The sequence below is a fragment of the Camelina sativa genome, chromosome 10, assembly GCF_030686135.1.
Source record: "Camelina sativa cultivar CO46 ecotype springtype chromosome 10, ASM3068613v1".
Lineage (NCBI taxonomy): Eukaryota > Viridiplantae > Streptophyta > Magnoliopsida > Brassicales > Brassicaceae > Camelina > Camelina sativa.
The window spans coordinates 14,069,424-14,089,362 of record NC_141889.1 but is presented as its reverse complement, the minus strand read 5'-3'; the positions used below and the strand labels follow the sequence as shown (position 1 = coordinate 14,089,362).

General features: G+C 37.3%; 6 protein-coding genes and 1 pseudogene across 13 annotated transcripts; 3 read left to right on the top strand and 4 right to left on the bottom strand.

The window, feature by feature from the left end:
- Window positions 1–1,147: 1,147 nt before the first annotated feature.
- LOC104719022 (uncharacterized) lies at window positions 1,148–6,464 on the bottom strand. 4 transcript variants are annotated; one of them, XR_015568950.1, is made up of 14 exons: window positions 5,876–6,464; window positions 5,481–5,562; window positions 4,984–5,087; window positions 4,548–4,674; window positions 3,972–4,066; window positions 3,488–3,611; window positions 3,292–3,372; window positions 2,931–3,029; window positions 2,652–2,807; window positions 2,517–2,566; window positions 2,372–2,442; window positions 2,187–2,231; window positions 1,784–1,957; window positions 1,148–1,687 (listed from the first exon to the last, which is right to left on the bottom strand). XR_015568950.1 is itself a non-coding variant. In XM_010436855.3 (14 exons), exons 1-14 carry the CDS (start codon window positions 5,911–5,913, stop codon window positions 1,259–1,261), a joined length of 1,680 nt encoding a protein of 559 aa, XP_010435157.2. In that variant the 5' UTR covers window positions 5,914–6,464; the 3' UTR covers window positions 1,148–1,258. The 4 variants fall into 4 exon arrangements, 2 of the variants coding, with proteins under 2 accessions (XP_010435157.2, XP_010435158.2); XR_015568951.1 differs by having other exon boundaries at window positions 2,372–2,436; XM_010436855.3 differs by having other exon boundaries at window positions 2,517–2,571.
- Window positions 6,465–6,961: 497 nt separating this feature from the next.
- Window positions 6,962–9,542, top strand: LOC104719021 (heterogeneous nuclear ribonucleoprotein 1). 4 transcript variants are annotated; one of them, XR_756490.3, is made up of 4 exons: window positions 6,962–7,400; window positions 7,670–8,743; window positions 8,973–9,013; window positions 9,170–9,542. XR_756490.3 is itself a non-coding variant. In XM_010436854.3 (2 exons), exons 1-2 carry the CDS (start codon window positions 7,179–7,181, stop codon window positions 8,663–8,665), a joined length of 1,218 nt encoding a protein of 405 aa, XP_010435156.2. In that variant the 5' UTR covers window positions 6,996–7,178; the 3' UTR covers window positions 8,666–8,881. The 4 variants fall into 4 exon arrangements, 1 of the variants encoding a protein (XP_010435156.2); XR_015569008.1 differs by having other exon boundaries at window positions 6,990–7,400; window positions 8,973–9,034; XR_756491.3 differs by lacking the exon at window positions 8,973–9,013 and having other exon boundaries at window positions 6,986–7,400.
- LOC104719020 (uncharacterized) lies at window positions 9,426–10,102 on the bottom strand. Its single transcript, XM_010436853.2, has one exon. The coding sequence runs from the start codon at window positions 9,983–9,985 to the stop codon at window positions 9,629–9,631; it is 357 nt and encodes a 118-aa protein (XP_010435155.1). The 5' UTR covers window positions 9,986–10,102; the 3' UTR covers window positions 9,426–9,628.
- An 806-nt stretch (window positions 10,103–10,908) lies between these two features.
- LOC104719019 (peroxisomal membrane protein PMP22-like) lies at window positions 10,909–12,532 on the bottom strand. 2 transcript variants are annotated; one of them, XM_010436851.2, is made up of 7 exons: window positions 12,324–12,532; window positions 12,149–12,247; window positions 11,950–12,051; window positions 11,579–11,654; window positions 11,407–11,477; window positions 11,219–11,304; window positions 10,909–11,135 (listed from the first exon to the last, which is right to left on the bottom strand). In XM_010436851.2, exons 1-7 carry the CDS (start codon window positions 12,393–12,395, stop codon window positions 11,084–11,086), a joined length of 558 nt encoding a protein of 185 aa, XP_010435153.1. In that variant the 5' UTR covers window positions 12,396–12,532; the 3' UTR covers window positions 10,909–11,083. The 2 variants fall into 2 exon arrangements, with proteins under 2 accessions (XP_010435153.1, XP_087326296.1); XM_087470170.1 differs by lacking the exon at window positions 11,950–12,051 and having other exon boundaries at window positions 12,324–12,496.
- A 39-nt stretch (window positions 12,533–12,571) lies between these two features.
- On the bottom strand, window positions 12,572–16,455 carry LOC104719018 (KIN14B-interacting protein At4g14310-like). Its single transcript, XM_010436849.3, has 4 exons — window positions 14,672–16,455; window positions 13,658–14,274; window positions 13,003–13,528; window positions 12,572–12,925 (listed from the first exon to the last, which is right to left on the bottom strand). The coding sequence occupies exons 1-3, from the start codon at window positions 16,208–16,210 to the stop codon at window positions 13,003–13,005; spliced, it is 2,682 nt and encodes an 893-aa protein (XP_010435151.1). The 5' UTR covers window positions 16,211–16,455; the 3' UTR covers window positions 12,572–12,925.
- Window positions 16,456–16,799: 344 nt separating this feature from the next.
- LOC104719017 (uncharacterized) lies at window positions 16,800–17,174 on the top strand. The gene has a single exon (XM_010436848.3). The coding sequence runs from the start codon at window positions 16,862–16,864 to the stop codon at window positions 17,039–17,041; it is 180 nt and encodes a 59-aa protein (XP_010435150.1). The 5' UTR covers window positions 16,800–16,861; the 3' UTR covers window positions 17,042–17,174.
- Window positions 17,175–18,478: 1,304 nt separating this feature from the next.
- On the top strand, window positions 18,479–19,664 carry LOC109126855 (agamous-like MADS-box protein AGL49 pseudogene; annotated as a pseudogene).
- The last annotated feature ends 275 nt before the right edge of the window (window positions 19,665–19,939 follow it).

Sequence of the window (19,939 nt, the reverse complement as noted above, 5' to 3'; positions counted from 1 at the left end):
AGCCGCATCAAGAAGCTTGGACTTAGCTTCCTATATGCTCATGAATGGATAGGGACACATGGCTTATAATAGTGTCAAGTATAAACACTTAGAGTAGTGTCAAGTATTATAATTCGTGTGTGTATTATCTTCATGTACCCAAATGAGTTGAAAGGATTCAATCCATTGGACATCCTAATTCTCGGGTATTTGGAATGTGTAATATTACTAAGATGTAAATTCAATCGTTACGATATTTACATTTATGCATGAGTTTGGTTTATGTGTGTTGTTAAAGATGTGAATCAAAGATTACACTTAAATGGGGGAGGAATGTTGGAAATTTAAGTGTAAAACAAACGGTTGCTTTATGAACCAAAGCAACTGTTCGGGTTATGGTTATATTACAAACGTACGGTTGCAAACGTACGAACACAACTTTATGAAACCTATAAAACTTTGTTCCTCCGCACAAAAACAGAGTACGGAAAACAAAGAGGAGGAGAAGAGATTCACAACATCAAAGACAGAAACTCTTTGGTGAAAACACAAAACAAAACACTGAAACTCTATTTGTTTCTCTTGGATCTTAGCCTAGAACAAGAGAGAAACTTTGATTGTCGTATCCTGCGAGAGATTTTGTGTAACCCAAGGCTTTTGATAAGGGTCAAAATACTCTTTAAGAAAAGTGCTCTTGGGCGCGATTCAATCATTATCGAAGTTCACCGTACGTTACGATGGAGAGTTACACCGCAGATACAACACTAGCAGAAGCATTAGTCAATATTCTCAAGAAATATGAACAGCCAGTTCCAAAGGCTCCAAGAATCAAGGAGGTTTGCAATAGAGTTTCCATTGCGTTGATGAAAGCTAATACTGAGACGGTCAAGACTTTCCAAAACCTTGGTATGAAGAATGAATTAGAGACTGTCTTTGAGACCACGACTGAGCTTGAGAACTTTGATATATTCTCTGGCACGGTTGGGTTGGCACGCCATGGCTCAACGATCAATGAACTCATTGAAGAAGCAATTATGTTGTTGAGTTAGTCTAAGAAATCACAGTCAACAAATTTAAGGTCATCGACTTTGTCTTAAAGACCTTTTGGTCAAAGCCAACAAGAGATGATTTCATCTCTTCACAGAGATTTTTGCTTAGACGCAGCATATAAATAAAATCATATAAACCATAACCAGAAGATATTTTGTTATGACAAACCTTTAAACATTTTAGCTTTCCATTCTATTTTGCACAAACCAAAACACACAACTTAATGGAATTATCTACTTTTGAAGAAATTAAGATCCCATCGGCGTAACAACCCATCTAAAACGTTTCCTGATGTACTACTACGTCCAACCACAGTCACTGTTGCCTTTGTACGTGATGACAAATCAATGGCGTCGTTTGTGTTCTGACTGATTTTGGGCGAAGCACCAGGGACGAAACCATTTACAGGTCCTGGCAGAGAATCCGATGTTCTACATGGAGCATTGGCTTCAGAAGATGATGGCGCATCATGGTTACTAGGTGCTGGACCGGAAGTAGTATCTATCTCAAAATGTGCTAATTCAGGTTTTGTAGTAGACGCAGTAGCATTACCTTCTTTTTCTTCAGTGTTCTCTGTATTGGTCCTGTAAGGTTCTTTGTTCTGATTAGTTTCAACCTCCACATCCTTCAGCGATTTCATCATTGCTTCCATCAGCATCTGAGGCCATTAAGATATGTAAATAAACAAATATATAGCATAGTCATAAAGAGGGCTCATAGTGAAAAATACACTTCTTTTTAAATTTATTCTCACCCTCTCTTCTTCCTCTGCATTAGATGGAAAATCTGCTAGCTCATCTACGTGAAACTCCACATATTGATCATCATCTAAAGCTACCGCAAGATGAGGATATGGATCCCCATTCGACAAATCAAAGCTGATCATATCAGAAGATGAACTACTGGAGACTTCATGATTCTCTTTCTCCTGAAATAAATTAATATCATGCAACATCAGGAATATTCTACAGTCTAAACATCTCTTCATTTCTGTTTCTAGTCCACAGACGGTATTTTACATGTACAGAAGTTGGTCACAATGCTAATGGTGTCTCTACTATTTTTGAAAAAAAAAACATCATATATGTACCAATGACCATACCCACACACCCACAAGAACAGTAAATACAAAAGAGATAGAGAAACTGATCTCATACCTTGGTTTCTGATGATGATTGATTAGATGGGTCGCTGGAAGGAACCTGAGAGAAGTAACAAAAAACCAACATGTTTCTGGGGATTCAGCATAAGGGAAATGTATATACTTCACAAATGTAGTAGGAAAACTGTTTTGGCCACTAGTATTAAAACTTTTCAGAATGTAGTCACAAAAATTACCAACCTCTGTGCGACTCATAGGTCTTTTCAAGCGGACTTCATTTATAGCATCTGAGGTGCTGCCTGCAGCTAAACCTGAAAGCAATTAGATAAGATGTTGCATAAGGATTCCATAAAACCAAATATTGAGATTTACCAGGATGACTTACTTTTTTGTGCTGAGGATTGTGGAGAACTAAGTTCTTGCATGGTGCTCCAACTGCCCTGAACATAAAACAGTTAACATCATTGATATTTCTTGCTAAAGAGCCATGAACACCTAAAATAAAAATGAGATTTGTTACCTTGGCAAAGTAATCATCCACCGGGTCAAAAAATGATGGCACAACCACCTCTGGAGGTCGAAGAACGTTATGAAAAAATATGTTTATTGAATCAAAGTAGAACTGTGGCCGTGGTGAATTGTGGTCTCCCTCGAACTTGATTATATTTTTGTCTCCCTAGCATAATCAAAATTCAGATGTTTAAAAGGCTGCATGGTCAAGGGTTAATCAAGAACTTCTGAGACGCTAGAGGAAGAACAGTATAACATGAAGAAAGCCTCCCTAGCATGGAAAACTTACTATATATGCTTGATATATACGCTCTGAGTGATGAGGGTGAATAAAGTCATCGTCGATGGCATGTCCAAATAAAACAGGAACAAAACATGATTTTGCGACCTGCAGCGTGAACGATAAAAATTGAAAAAAAACGAGAAACAAAACATCACATAACATAAGAACACAGAGCTAGTAACAAAATCTCTACTAACAATTGAGTTTGATACAATTACACACTTTAAGAAACATACTTTATGCCAAACAATGTGAGAAAATACGCAACTGACTACCAAACAAATGATGATGATGCATGCTAGTGAACAGATTACTTAATCATCCAAGTATTCAACTGGACAAAAAGTAAAAACTAAGAGGAAAAGACCTTTATGGTGTTGAGATCCGTTATGTCAAACTTGGCTTTCTTCTGAATAGCTCTACGCATATATTGTATTGCAAATTTTATCTGAATAAGATATTGAAAGAGATTAAAGCCGTATTATATAAAGCACTGTGGAAACCTTGTCGTGGGCAGAACAAATCCCACAAGAAACAGACACTACAAATTTACTTGCACTTACAGTAAACTTTGGTAACCGGAACTTATATGTATCTACAAGCTCCATCATCAAGTCAACCAAATCAGAGAACGGGCTGTCTAGAACCATAGCTGCAATAGATGGATCCTCGGCTCCATACATTAAGCTGGAAGACAAGTGTAATATAACACAATGATTTCATAATCCAGCAGACAGGGAGAATGATTGTAACAATCAAATTTTAAGTTGCAGTGGTTGACGTTTAACATGTTATATAGATCATTTAGACACAGGAAAGAGTCATGCTTTCTAAGCTAATAAGACAACAAACCAGCCCTAAGGGTATTTCATTTGGTTCTCAGCAACTATTCTTCTCTCCACTAGAAAATACAAAAGGGGTTCTCAAGATACGTAAATCCTCAATTGCTTAACTTCTACTGTAAATAGTTCCGTACAGTTTCATGTAAAACTGGAAATGAAAATGCTCTTAGCAAGTGATTTAACAAATGAAAGACTTAAAAAGAACCTTGTGACAGCACCCATTGAACGACCCCATAAGCCAATCAGGGAGACATTTCCATCTGTGCGCAAATACTCAACCACAGCTTTCAGATCCTCTTTCTGCAAGCACCCAAGGTACGTTTAATAATGATAATAGAAGGAACCGCTCTTATCATTCAGGATAATGACTAATGCCCGGGATAAATTATCGACAAGCTAATCAAGGACACCACAATTCAACATGATCTTTCCACTAATGAACCCAGTGACTACGTGAGGTTTGGAAACTAAATATATGAAAACCTACCTAAGTGAATCTACCATGAAATAGAGCATCAAAGCCTCTGGATCATATGGAAATCTTTCTTCAGAAAGACAACAATGAGGTAGCTCTATAGACCAAATGAAGTAGCATATGGTCTATTGGTTTCAATGGTATAAAATTTAGAGAAACCACGAGAGATATAACCTAACATAAAATCAATCAAGAAGCAATATCGACTATGGACAGCTTGTTTACTCCAAACAGCAATAAGTTTAGGCCTTAATCTTTGCGGAAGAGAAGTGATATATTTTAAGAAAAGATCAAAGGAGGACATACTTCGTTCCAACCCAATGTGACATACTCCCCGCCAGAGAGACCAGATCCCGAAAAGTCAAGCGTGAAGATTGTGATGTTTGAAGGAAGTAATACGATTACAGCTTCACTGGCATCAGCTCTACAACCACTGAATAAACATAGGGCTATTAATGAATAGTAGTACGCTACAAGAAACATTAACAACCAAGGAGTAGGTGAGGTAAGTTGGTGATCACTGAACAACAGGAAATGGGTAGGACAGTGAGAAAGCAATAGGACCACTTATGAAAATTGGAAACTCCTATTCGAGTGTTTGCAACCATATCAGTTGTTTCATTTCAAATCATAGTATCCTAAGTCCTAACAGCTAATGCATTTAATAAAGGATGAGTAATTCAGCTTCTTTCCACCAACAAAGCTCAGAGTCACACAAATTTTAGTTAGATTTCACATTTACCTGTTTCCATGGCAGTATATTACACAAGGGAGAGGCCTATCTTCAGGACGCTCAACTGGCATGTAATGACTACACTTAAGGACATCTCCCCTGCTGTTTTTAACCTGTCAAGATACAATATCCTCTATCACCTTAGGCGAAGATAAGATAACTAAACCTCTAAAAGCAGGAAAAAAAAAAAGCCAGAGCTAACATGACAAGAGCTACTCCAAACCAGTGGCTGTAAAATAAGGAAACTTCTCCGATCAATAATGAACAATATGAAATTACATTGACATGAATATAACAAACATGTTTCCCTCATATTTATTCTACTCAGGAGTTCACAACAATTATTTTAATATTCATCATACACAGGTTCTGAGTTATTTTGACAGATATTCAAAGTGAGAAGAAGGTTGAAACTTCATTTAGCAATTAGCAAAAATCCTTTACACGTCCATGGATTGTTAGCCTTTTTTATAAACTCTACAAAAATGCAATAGGAAAAGGTTTACCTCTAAATCTTTCCTCTGGTACCATCTCCCTTTAAGCATGAACTCTTGTTCCAAGAGATCATGTTCCGGATTGTATTCAGCTCTGCATCACACACACAAGTTACATTCAAATGAATATGGAACAAAAATGTATTAACCAAAATCAAAAATCTTATAATGGATTTGAAAAGAGGAACAGGGCTTTTCTTGAAAAATGCAACCCTAAATCAAGTTGATGTAAAAAAAAAAAGAATCCAAAATCAACTTGAGACCAAGAACAAAACTTCAAAATTCAAATCTCAAACTCTAAACTTGCTGTGAAAACCCAATTCTACAACCTAGTAAAAAAAAAAGAAGAAGCTGAAATAGAAAGATAAAAATCAAAAACCAAAGAAAGCTAAAAGAGCTTCTGTTACCTTGGAGGTCGAATGATGAAGTTAACAAGCTGCTCCATCGGAAAAAACAAAAACAAAATCACTACCTTCTTCTTCTTCTTCTCATTCTTCTTCCATCTTCTTTCTCACGATTCGTCAAAGTCAAAGCAAATAAAAAAAAAAAAAAAAGGATTCAGACAGAAGAAGAAATGTAACTTAAAAATAAAAGAACCCTAAATCAAAAGATCGAGCTGTTCCAGAGAAGCGCCAGTAGTGAGAGAGAGAGATCGAAGAGACGAAGAAAGCACACAGAACAATAAAATAAAGAAGCAAGCAAATACACAAAAAAAAAAAACGGCTTTTTCGTTTGTTGAACTGTTTTTTTTTTTTTTTTGATTTTTCAAAATTATAAACAAAAACTTTTATAAATTAGCCCCACATTTTTGCCGCTTTTTACATTTAACATCTTAACATTTCATGGAATTAACCTTTGAAAATGTAATTATGGAATTTTAATTAATTGATGCTAACGTAATCATTACTCATTATTACTATTCCAAAGTTTTTTTTCTTTTAATTTTCAGTGAAAGCTGACAATGACGAATCGACAATTCAAAGTCTCTTCTTCTATAGTTTTTTTTTTCAAAACTGTAAATTTAAGGTTTTTGTAGAGAACGTGCAAGTATTGTCGTTATAGGTAGACTAATATATATATATATATATATATATATATATATTTAAAATATAAATACGAGGTTGGTTAAGAGATTAAATAAACTTATAGGAGGTTAATTATTACAAGTACTAAAATAAAGCTGTAATAAGTAAGGTGTGACTTTGTGAATTTTTAGACAACAAAGTGCATATCTCTGGCCACAGAGAGATGATTTCATCACAGCACGAAAGATTTTTTTGTCGTTCTTTTAAAGATGTAGTAGTGGGCACGTGTGAAATAGGACAAACACACGAACGAATTTTATGGCCCATTAGGTATATACTTCCACTGGGCCTGACTAAGCCCCGTGATTAAAAGAAAACTGGAAACAGATCTGAACCGTTCGTAGATTGTAAAAGATCTGGACCGTTCATTTATTTATCGGCTGACAGATTCGTCCCTTCACGAATATCAATACCAAACCAATAGAAATATTCGTTTGCTGTCTTCTTCTCAAATCGGCCACAGCCATTGCTCTCTCTCTCTCTCTCTCTCTCTCTCTCTCTCTCTTTGCTCATAAAGCTACAGCCTTTTTGTGATTTCTGGAGGTTTCTGCTGTGGGTTTTTGTAGATTGAGGGTGTGATTTGTGATTCGTGGGTCAGAAGTAAGAGAGTGGTATTAAGTTAGTCATGGATTCGGATCAAGGAAAGCTTTTTGTCGGTGGTATCTCATGGGAAACTGATGAAGACAAGCTCAAAGAACATTTCAGCAACTATGGAGAGGTTTCGCAGGCCATTGTGATGAGAGATAAGCTTACTGGCCGACCTAGGGGTTTTGGTTTTGTTATCTTCTCGGATCCTTCTCTTCTCGATAGGGTTCTTCAAGACAAACACAACATTGATACTAGAGAGGTTAATTGATTCTTCTCTTATAGCTCCGTTTCTCTAATTGTCTTGGTTTCCTTGTTTCAAAGTTTTGCACTTTTGCGCTTAGCTGCGTTGATTTAGGCATTTTAGGGAAATTGATAGTTGTTTTGTGCTTTGCATCATACTCTCTGTGAAGTGATTGAGTAGAGTATTAGAAAAGAAAGTTTGGTTTGGTCTATAGGTTGTGCTATGTTCTTGATTTGGGTCAAGTATGATTCTTGGAGGTTTGTTAATTGAATTTGGTTGGTGTTTAGGTTGATGTGAAGAAAGCCATGTCAAGAGAGGAGCAACAAGTCTCTGGAAGATCTGGGAACCTTAATCCATCTAGAAGTTCTGGAGGTGATGCTTACAATAAAACCAAGAAGATCTTTGTTGGAGGCTTGCCACCTACTTTGACAGATGAAGAGTTTCGCCAGTACTTTGAAGTCTATGGCCCTGTGACTGATGTTGCCATCATGTATGACCAGGCTACTAACCGACCTCGTGGGTTTGGATTTATTTCCTTCGACTCTGAAGATGCTGTAGACCGTGTGTTGCACAAGACTTTCCATGATTTGAGCGGTAAGCAAGTTGAAGTAAAGCGTGCTCTTCCTAAAGATGCCAATCCTGGAGGTGCTGCACGATCAATGGGTGGTGGTGGCTCTGGCGGTTACCAGGGTTACGGTGGCAATGAAAGCAGTTATGATGGACGTATGGATTCCAATAGGTTTATGCAGCACCAAAATGTTGGAAATGGTTTACCATCTTATGGGTCTTCTGGTTATGGTGCTGGGTATGGAAATGGTAGTAATGGTACCGGGTATGGTGGCTTTGGAGGTTACACTGGTTCTGCTGGAGGTTATGGTGCAGGTGCTGCTGCTGCATATGGAGCGACCAGCATCCCAGGTGCTGATTATGGAAGTAGTACTGGAGTTGCCCAGAGAAACTCATGGGACAATCCAGCTCCTAGTGGTTATGGGAGTAGTGCTGCTCATAGTGGATATGGAGTTCCTGGTGCTGCTCCTCCTGCGCAGTCACCATCTGGCTTTAGTAACCAAGGCTACGGATATGGAGGGTACAGTGGAAATGATTCTGGTTATGGAAATCAAGCTTCATATGGTGCAGTTGGTGGGCGTCCTAGTGGTGGCGCTTCAAACAACCCTGGTAGTGGTGGCTACATGGGAGGCGGTTATGGTGATGGATCTTGGCGATCTGACCCGTCACAAGGTTATGGTGGTGGGTACAATGATGGTCAGGGTCGACAAGGCTAGTAGCAACTAGGGGATTATCACTACCCTGGTTTTTGGATCCTTAGATCAAATCAAAGGCTCTCCTCAACTTCATAACGGGTTGGACTGCTTGAATCTCTTTATAAGCACGTGCTATCTATTACAATAAGTCACTTCTATTATTAAGTTATTTTTCGGTTGAGTGTACTTTTGAGTTCTGGCAGAGTTTAATTATAACTACAGGCTTTGCTGTTTTCATATTATGTTTGTCGTCCTAGTATTCTTGCCGGATTTGTTGTTATTGATTGTGTTATTTTGGTTTTGGCCCTGATGGATATAACATAAGCAGGGAATAACATAAGCAGATATGGTGAGCAGAAGTCGATGGAGGTGAGAGTCAAATTGCTAAACGTATGGTTTTGAGTAGAAAGTAGAGGTAGTTGGTTCAGTTAGTTAGTGGTAGCATCGAGATGAAGGTGTAGAAAATAGTGAGAGTGTGGCTTTGAGAAAAGGGGCATAATCATTTTGCATCATGTGTTTGTACAGGACTTACCGAGGTGTGATACTTGAGTTCTTAGGTGGAGCAACGACTCATCGGGGTTGAATCTGAGGTCTGTTCCTACTTGGAGTTGAGGTAAATTGCTCGAAGAATGAAGAGTCAAGTTGTTTATCAGTATGTGGGCTACTTAGGTTAACGGGAATGAAACAAACGTAGAAAGGCAGTAGGCACATACGTTGGAAATACAAAGGCAGCCACATTGTTGATATATCTTTTGATATTGTGGAGTTTGATCCGTAGTGGTGGATATTAGATACCAAATTATCGCAATTATAGAAACTAGTGGAAACACAAAAAGTTCAAAGCTTATCATGGTCTGGAAATACTAAGTTACAAATACGTGAAAGCAAATTTATTTCATTAAGAAGTCGGTTTAACCATCTTGTTTAACGTCAGAGACATCCATGCACTGCAACTACAATTTTCTTCTCATTGGTAAAGTGAGCTCAGTGGCGGTGTCCAATCCAGCCACCGCCAAATCCCCATCCTTTACCAATACCAACGCCTTTCCCGATGCCGCCAACTTTACCAATGCCACCTCCAAAACCACCGACTTTGCCTATTCCGTGGCCAAAAAGGCCACCACCTTTGCCTATCCCGCCAGCGATTCCACCTCCTTTGCCAAATCCCGCACCGTGCCAACCACCAAAACCACCTCCAAAGCCCTTTCCGCCTCCTACGAAGGTCTTCTCCTCTTCATCTTTGTTGAAGGTCACACCTTCTCTCGCATCCACATAATTCACCACAAAAACATTGAACCATAACAAAGCCAACAGACAAGCTCCATTCACGAGACGCCCCATCTCTTGTGATTCCTTTTATTATGCTTGTATTTGCATAAGCCAAGAGAGACCAGCTCCGTTTATATAGCGAGTAGCAAAACCAACTACACGACCACTTTCTCAAACAAAGATATCTAAATAAAATATTGTTTCAACTACTAACTGACTGATTGTTTCACTTCAATTCGTAAATAATTTTACGTTTTCATATGTTCCCATAACATCTTTACTCGTACCATGTCTCCATCCATCGACTGCAACTCCATACGCACTTTAAGTTTCCATTTTGGTACAGAAGAATAAATTTCTCAAAACCATTTTTGTTATAAAGTTCGTCTTTTAATGTTCTATTGATAGTTGTTACTTGTTAGTTTGGTGGTTTAATCTATGTAGACGTTTAAGCACAATCTGAGCGTTTAAATTGATAAAATAAGAAACTTAACGGCCCACTCCTACAACGCAAAGCTAATACGTAGCTACTTCTTCGTAGATTAAAAAACAAAAAAATGTTAAAAGAGAATTGAATAAAACCGGTTAGTGTGTTTTCTCAAATCTACTAAAGTGTGGTAAGCATTTATGTAACTACTTCAAAATATGAGTAAGTGAAGACTGTAAGGTTAAAGCAACTTGATCCATCGGTAGTTTGTTTTCGATAGTCCGACTCCTACCTACTAGTTCTTTAATTATATCGGTGGAAGTTTAGTTGTTAATAATCAAGTACAAAGTAATAAATTTAGAGAAAATGATTAATTTGTAGTAAGTTTATTCATTTAAAACATTTTTTTCATACATATTATGAAACAAACTATTGTATACATGAACTCACGGTATACAGTTAATACATGCCAGGTCTTTATTATACGCTATCGCATCCCATGCACCACGTATGTGTGTAGTTTTGAGTGCTATTTGAGGATGAGAGTTAAGAGTGAAATTTTAAAAAATTGCATTGAATTTGAATTATTATTGGTATAATGGACCCAAACAACACAGACAGTGACCTTAATCAATTCAACAATCACCGCATCTCTAAGTCTTAACTTGAGATTCAATTCTTGGAGTTTTTGTACATTTAAAGAAAAATTGAGATTCATTCTTGATTCTTCCGTATAGAGTTCTCTAGGCGTTCTTGATCGCCGGAGATCGGGCTTTAAGGTTCAGAAAAATGCTCCTGAAACGTATCAAGAGAAGAAGAAGATGTTACCAAAAACCTTTTGAATATCGAAATGCGAAAGAAAGGTAAAAAGCTTTTACCAGCAAGAGGCGACAAAGCTGCTGAACAAGACACGAAATTGCAAAGGCACATACTGATAATTAACCCATCCCACAACTGGCCAGAACTGTTCCACATACAACAAAGTTTCAGAATTCAGAACCATCCAAATTGAACGTTTGTCAAAAGCCTTCTAACATAAAGTGTGTTTATATGTGTACTCTTATACCTTCCATGCTGTTAACTGGATTGTAGGGAAATCTTTCCCAACTTTTTGCTTGACTAGCTTCCATGGCCTCCCTGGAACACATCGCAGGACATATATAGTATCTTAACTCTAAATTATAAATCACTAAAAAAGAAAACCAAAAAAAGATCAATTTCAAATGATCCTTAATTACCTTCAACTACTAAACCATAGTAAGACATGAAAAGAAAATTGTTCCAAGGAGAGGATGTAAGTTGTTCCAACAAAACCTGCATCAACACAGTTTTGATTAGTTCATAATATTGGTTCCTCAAGATTCAGAAACTATATAAGAGATCTTTTCAAATATATTGATCATCAGAAACAGCAAGAAAGATGCTCCTAAGATATCTCGAACTAGTATAAGTGTAACTTCAAATTCCAATCTAATCTAAGCACATTCAAATATCAGAAAATCCCATTCAAACATAATTGAGAGAACAAGTATTTGACTTCTTCTATAACTAAGGAGTATTTGAAAAAGCATTCAAGAAGATGAGCCTGTTTTGGTTCGAAAGGCAAAACCTTTTTGGCGACAGTTGAATTACCCTTCTTCCCTTTGAAAATGGCATCCATCAATTTGTGAAAGAAGTGACCAAATGGTCCTCCATAAGCTAACCCATACAACTACAGCATATATAAGAGATCATCACCACAAAACAAAACAAAAATCACACTTTTCAGACACAGCAAACATATATATAAGAAAAAAGCAAAAACGAACCATAAGGAGAAGCAATCTCCGGAACTGAATCCGTTTAACTCCAGAGATCTTCTGAGCTATGGCATCACTGCACCCAGCCAAAACCCCAGCAGTGATCGCCTGAAAGTTCCATTACACAACATGATCATTCGAAGATTTTACATAAATTGAGTGTTATTATAAAAAATAATAAAACCTTGGTTCGTAAAGGGTGAGCTTGAAGCTGAATCAGATACTTCCGCCATGCGACTTTCGCAAGATCCGACATGACCCCCACAAGATTCAATAGAAGATTGAAGAAGACTAATAAATAATGAGCGGAGAGAGAAATAAATTAGGAATATATTCGTTTGGTGATGACTAGACGACAGTAGGCATAGAATGTAAAGTCTTTTAATACTAATATGTGTATGGTCTGAAGAAGTTGCAGTGCCTAAACATATACAGGTAAAAGATCTCATCATGGTTCATTTTGTTATACACGAGTTCACAAGTTGAAAAACTGATATCGTAAATCGGGATGATTTAGCTATTTTTTATATAGAGAAATTAGGTGAGAAACCTCTGAAATTGATAAAAACACCAGATGTATGTACAGACTGAAGTCAAATAAACCAAAACACATGAAAGGAAAATTCAGAAACCATCATAGTTAGTAACAGAGAGCAAAAGTATAAACACAACACAAGAAAAGCAGCACCAGCTGTCCTAACACTTGCCTAAATAGGCTCAGTTTTGAAGGATCAACTGATCGTGGGAACACCATCTTAGCTTTGATTTACTCATCTGAAAAATTACCTGAAAAACAAAATTCAACTATTAACATCTGACACAAGTTGTATTCAACACTTTATTCAAAAGTTTATTGCTTTTACCTATAAGAGGTATCTCCATAAAGCCGGGCGGTCTCTCGAGATGAGGAGCACACGACAACCTGAGTAATCGAATGAAGGGCAATACATATCGTTTGGTCCGATTTGAAGGCTTCCATAGTCACTTGTTAAAGGTTGTTGCAATGTCTCCTCTTTTGCAGTATCAAATACGAAAAGTCCCATACCAGAAGTAGCCATGACAAAATTTGAATTTCCCCATACTTGAGTTATTGCAGAGTGTTGCGGGTGAGAGTTAGAGTCTGGCAGACTGTATGTGCTCACGAGACGCTGTTTCCTTATGGAGAATTGCTGAACTTGAGATGAAGAAGCCATGTGTTTCTTAACAGTTGATTTCTGATTGGTACATCCTAGAAATACTGAATCTCCTCGAGATGATACACATTGAGCATCAACGCCAACTTTGGGGATTTTAGCACCAATGCCAGATGGGTTGCGAAAATCCAAGATGTTGATTGAATCACTAGTGCAGAAAACTCCATCGTTGCCTTCAGCATCCAATGAACTTACTCTGCATTTGAGGTGAAGACATCCAAATAAGTAAATGAATGAGAAACTAAAGTATCCACATTATAATCAATTTATGAGGCCAAAGCAAGGAGATAGGAAAAATCTAAAATGGTAAAATAATTATTTTTACCTTTGACGAACACCACCTCCAACTTCAGCATCTGTGTTGTTGATATGAAAAGCTGAGATTTTTTTCCCTGAATAGGAAATGGTGTGCTGTGCTTCAGGGTGAAGGGAATTGACATCCCAAACAGAAATTGCTGCAGTTTCTGCTATAACAAGTTTTCCCCGATTCCTCCATTGTAAAGGACTCGAATAATCTAAACCTGACACAGGTTTCTGCAGCCCCCATCTCATGATTTGCACCCCATCTCGTATGTCAAAAACCTTAACTACGCTTTGGAAACTAGCAGTTGAGGCTATAAGAGGACCACATGGTCTGTACCACCATTGTTGAGTTTCTGGTACAACTGCACAAGCCGGAGTGTTCCTACCATGTGATCTGTTATTGGGTAGGGGAGCAAGAGCTGTTCTTGAAACTCTTGAAGATCCATCCTCGATGTGAAATGCTTTAATGTCTTTCGTGTAGAAATCCCATGAACAAAAGCCAGACTCTAACGTATTCCCAGCAGAAGCGGCTATGACATATCTTCCTGAGCAGCCATCTGCACCCGGTGCACGAACTACCCAGCAATCTCTCCAAGTGTTTGGTGAGATACCATCTGGAGGACTGTACACAGCTTTCACCTGAAAAAAAAAATTCAAGTCTTTAATGTGAAAGTCAAAGATAACAATGCATATACAGTGTACAAACTCCAGTCACTTCATAGAAAACCACTCAGATTTGTAGAGAATTACAATCATTAACCATAAACTCTGCATACAATATATATCCGAAAATAAAGCTGTTCTTAAGTTATAAGATGAAAAACACATATCAACCTAAATCAAGAAAAAGCTATCCTAAACATCTTCTAAAAACAGAAGAAATGTGTATGTTGTGGTGAATATGAGATATTAAAATCAATGTTCCACAGCAGCATAGTTCAAGATATTAAAATCAATGGTGGTACTACAAACTTTTCAAGCAGGACAGGTGTTCCATAAATGAAGATAATTTGTTGAAAACATAAACGCGTAGTACCTCAGAGTTAGCGACATCGTAATAGGAACATGAGCCATCATCATGAGCAAGTATAACTGCCTCGCCCTCTGATACAAACCATCCTCCTGTAGAAGTTTTGGACGCAATGTTATTGAGTTGATGCTTGCCTCCATCATCTATCTCTTCCAGTTCCATCTCCTCCCTATTTTGTTCATCATCAATTTCCTCAAGGGCTTCCTTTGCTCTGAGAATTTCAGTTAAGTTGGAAGTCAGATTGCCGCCTTTTGAAGCATCATTTTCCTTTGACGGTTCCTCTCTATCCATTTCCTGCACTTCCAGATTTTCTGGTGCATTTTGGTCACTCAAAGATGTGACATTTTCCTTGTCAAGTGAGGCCAAGAACTCTAGAGCTATCGCATTCTCCTCAACAGGAGCTGAGGGTTTTTCTTCAACATTTACTGCCTTGTTGGGATCAACAGAATCATGGCCTGTTGAAACATGTGAAGATGTTTTGGAATGAGTTCTGTTCCTAAGCAACCTCTGGTGAGGAAAGAGTCTGTCTTCCAGCTGATCGTTATTTAATCCTCTAACCGAGGCTTTCGGTTTCGTCAGCTGAGTAGTTTTGTTCTTCTCTGGACCATCAATAACACGGCTCATAGACTTTTCAATCCCTGTGATCTTATGATGTATATCAGAGATTATAACCTTAGAAGAATTCGGGTTGTTCAAATCCAGCATATCCTTAGTCTTCTTGATATTTGATGCAATTTTCTTAACCTTTCCTTCAAGAAAAGCAAGCTTCTCATGCAGCTTACTCGGGTATTTACTAGAGCTATTATTGCTGCTAGTTCCTTCATTCCCTCCGATATCCTTTGACATCTCCATTCCCTTACCAACATTATCAAAGGACTTCCTTCTTAAACCTACAGTAGCAGTACCTTTCACAATCTTTTCAACTTTAACAGTAGATTTTTCTCCAGAACCAAGCAAAGCATGTGCCTTAGCATCAGAAATCGAGTTTCTGGCCAAGCTAGAGTCTTCAAATTTGCTTGATTTCACTGGAACACTAGTCACTTCATCTGTTTTCTCATAAACCCTAGTTGACTCACAGATTACAACACCAACCTTATCCTCACTCTCACCCTGTTTGAACCCAGATTTCTTATCCTCCAGATCCGATTCACCCTTTCCCCCAATAACCCTAGATTCATTTCTCTTTCCCAAATCAGAGAAACCCCTAATCAAATCAGATGGGCTAGAGCTCCTACCTCGCAAACCAGAAGACGTGGATCGCGTAACCCGACCCTCACCTCTCACGGCGGACTTATCGATCCGCGGAACAGGACAAAGCACTGGCTTCTGATTCGATCCAAATGACCGGTGATGACTAAGCTTCGGATTCGGATTCGGACTCGGATTTCTTTTGCTGGACAGTGATTTCTGAAGTGCGGGACTAGGATTTTTGATAGAGATCGGAAGTGGAGTTACAGACCTCGATGGTTTTTTACCGGAAGATGGATTATCTCCGGCGCCGGTGTTTATAGCTTTCAGCCGGCGGCGATTTAATGAAGCTGACATCGGCAAAAAAATCTTAGGGTAAAGGTTTTTGAAATCAAATATTTTGGAGAAAGAGAAGGAAAAAAAAATTCTTTTGATTCTGAAGAAAAATAAAGAAAAAGCACATAACGACGATAAATGGAGGATTACTAGCTACCACAAGCCGACAAAAATTGTAGAGTTTCAATTTCAAAATTTTTGAGCGGGATTACCAAAATTAATAAAAATTTTGATATTTTTTTATGTCGATGGACTCACTAAACGCTGCGTTTAACCCACGAAGACGTGATAGCAATAAATAAATGCATAATACGCTGCGTTTTGATGGTTAGTGGTTGAGATTTCAAAATTTTATTCATAAACGTCGCGTTTTAAATAAAGTTAGAATACTACACGTCGATGCGATGCGAAACGCTGCGTTGGAGGTGGCAATACCACAAAACATAACGAAACGCACCGTATTGGAGAGGTTAGTGTTCGTTATTAACGTGAAAGGTTTTTGTGTTGTGTTTTTCATTCATGCATTTTTGATACGAAACGTTGTCTCTAATTCTTAGGGAAACGACACAACCGTAGATTTGATGTCCGAGTCTGTTTATATAGCTTCTCCAGTAAGTGGCAAACACAGAATTGGCTTGTCTTATCGAAAAAACTGAAAAAAAGAAGAAGAAAATGGCGAATGAGTTTGGATTCGGGATGGGTTCGGTTCTGGCGGTTGTTGTCGTTGCACTCATCTTACTGTTCGTTCCGTTGATGATTGGGCCTGTGGCTCCTCCGTCTTCTCCACTTATCTTGGTGATTCTGGTCGTACTGCTCTTTGTGTTTCTCTATCTCCATTTTGCTTCTAAGTAAAAGTTTCGATCGATCCCTCTCTTTGAGTATCATGTAATTTTTATGCAGCATATAGACTGCATTTATCAATGTTTTTGGTTATACATTTGTAAAACAAAGAATTATATTTATATTCAATTTGTTGATTAACACATGCGTTGTTGTTCTTTTTTTTTTTTTGTGGTTTGAAACACATTCGTTGTTTGAACATAATCTAGTAAGCTATGTCTATTAGGTCAACTTTGAACCACATCATATATGTTTACAGAATGTATAGTGTAAAGAGGAACAACTATTTAGGTCAAATGTTATTTCATTGGGTAATATTAGACCAACTACATTGGTTTGATGTCTATTAAAACACCAACTTTTTTATTTTTCACATGCCACATCATTTTTTCTTTCTTCCACATCATTGTTTCATAAGATTACAAGATCATACTCTGCCACCATTAGTATTTTATATTTTCATTTTAATTTTGCTTATGTTTTTTGTGATTACATATTATATATTAGTCACAGTTAAAATCAAATTAAAATCCAAAGTCATTGTAAATAAAGCTTATAATTTTGAATTAATTTTATATTCAATTAAAAATAAACAAATGAAACTTATAAGTAAATCCTTTATAAATAAAGCACAAATCACATGTCCAATAAATTTAAGCCTCATCAAAATTCTTTTTATAGTTTAATTAAGAACAATGTCTGTATTGTTGTAATACACAGTTTATCAAAGTATGGCTGTATTGCAGATAACCACTATGCTGATTTCTATTACAAAGCCTATTTGGCTTCAGGTAACACTAAAAATATAATCGATTTTTAAGAAAACAAAATTAGGCTTCCTAATTTGCAGGCACATTTAAATTAAACTGCATTTAGTAATGTTAAAGAAAAAGAGACTTAACTATCTCATTTACACAAAATGCAATAAAATATTCAAAATGCACATATAATTAAAGATAAATTGCAATATAAGATAACAAAATAAATATTTATTGAAAAAAAAATTAAAATATTAAGTTACAATAAAATATTATATTGATGAGAAACTTCAGCGATGAACACACTCTATTAATAAAGAGTTCTCAAATTTTTATACATTAAAAAAATCAAATTTATGATGATAAACTCAATGCGCATGATCTAAGCTAGCCTTCTCTGTTGGAATCAAACGCTGATTAATTCCTAAATCTGATTAAGGAACCAGAAGTGAAAGTGAAGAAGATTGAGAAGAGGAGAAGTATGAGTCTCTTTTGAAGAAGCGTCAACGATTGAGGGAGAAGAAGTTTTTTTGTTTTTTGGGTAAAATACATTGGGCCACTATCATGTTTAAGGCCCAAATACTAAGTGGGTTTAGCAGTTTACAAAACCATAGGTTACATGCTAAGCCTAGTATATATATAGGAATAGGATGGATAATGTATTATTAAAAGAGTGTTCGTAAAAGGAAACTCAAGCGGCTAAACCTTTTTCTACTTTCTCTCTGAATACACGATCTCTGAATACACGATTACACGATGGCTCCTCGTAACAAGTTCTCTGATGATGATTTGAAGAAGAAGAACTTTTTCGAAAAGAGGTTTCCAGGGTTCAAGAGGAAAGCGACAGAGCTCTCTGTTCTATGCGGCAACTCTGTCGGTTTCATCTGTTACGGCCCCAACAACGATCTCCAAGTCTGGCCCGAGCCTCAAGATAACCCATAAGCCCTAAAAGGGATCGTTGGAAAGTTCAATGCGTTAAGCGATCACAAGAGAAAGAATCACGCTTGCGATCTTTACGACTTCGTCTCTGATATCAAGGGTTTGTCGGGTGAGGATTTGAGGAGACATATCGATAAGCTTAGCTCTCACCTAGTTGAAATCAAGCAACTAAAGATAAGTATGTTAAGAAGAGGCGACTCGAAGAAACCTAAGCCGAAGGAGACGGAAGAAGATGATGATCATATTAGGGTTCCAGAAAACGCCACCATTACAAATTGTAACGTGGCTATGATGCCGGAAGATCGTTTAGGATTTGACGACTTGGGTCACGTCTTCCCTGGCTACCACGAAACGGATTCCAGTTTGGGATCTTATCCTGCTTCCAAGTTTTCCTCGGATGTCGGTGTTTCGGATTCTTCTCTGTTCGATCCTTTTTCGTTAGGGTTTTCAGGCGGCGATTATTTTCCGGTGTATCCAATGCCGGCCACAGATTATCTTGGGGTTTGTGCCAACGATGGTGTTTGGGATCCTTGTCGGATGGATTTGGAGTTTTCTTCACTATTTCCTGGCTACGATCCACTTCTGGGAGCCACTGATTCTTTTCTGTCGAGCACTTACCAAACACCGGTGTTAGAAGATAACTTAGGATCCGTCTTCTAGATTATGACTTTGAAGGTATGAACAACACTCACAACTAGGGTTTGACAACAATGTAGTTCACCTACATACATATATACTCACTGTTGATCATTATTAGTATCTTTAAAATGTTTTTCTCCAACGCAAATCCATGTTTGTCAAGTTTTGTAGCTTCTTTCCCCTTGTTTTAAGTGAATGAATGAAATCTCTCAGTCACTATGTCATCTCTGCAATTGCTTTTATAACAAGGTATTACTAACACTCAGGTTATGTATATTGGATTCATATACTATTTTACTCTCTTTTTCTTTCCTACAATATTGAAACTTTGAGTTATATTCAGATGTCTGTTGTACAATCGAGTAGAATTATATTGTTGCCACTTATTGCAAATTCTGTGTTGCAGAAATATTTACACAGAGAGCTACTAGAATTTTGTGTTGCAGAACTTTATCTACCAAATATAGGATCAAAAATATTATTACGCCACAAGATGTATTTATGGTCTTTTGATTATTAGCTATCTTTGAGTGTAATATTTTTTTAAAGCTTAGATATTGTTGTTATACGTTCT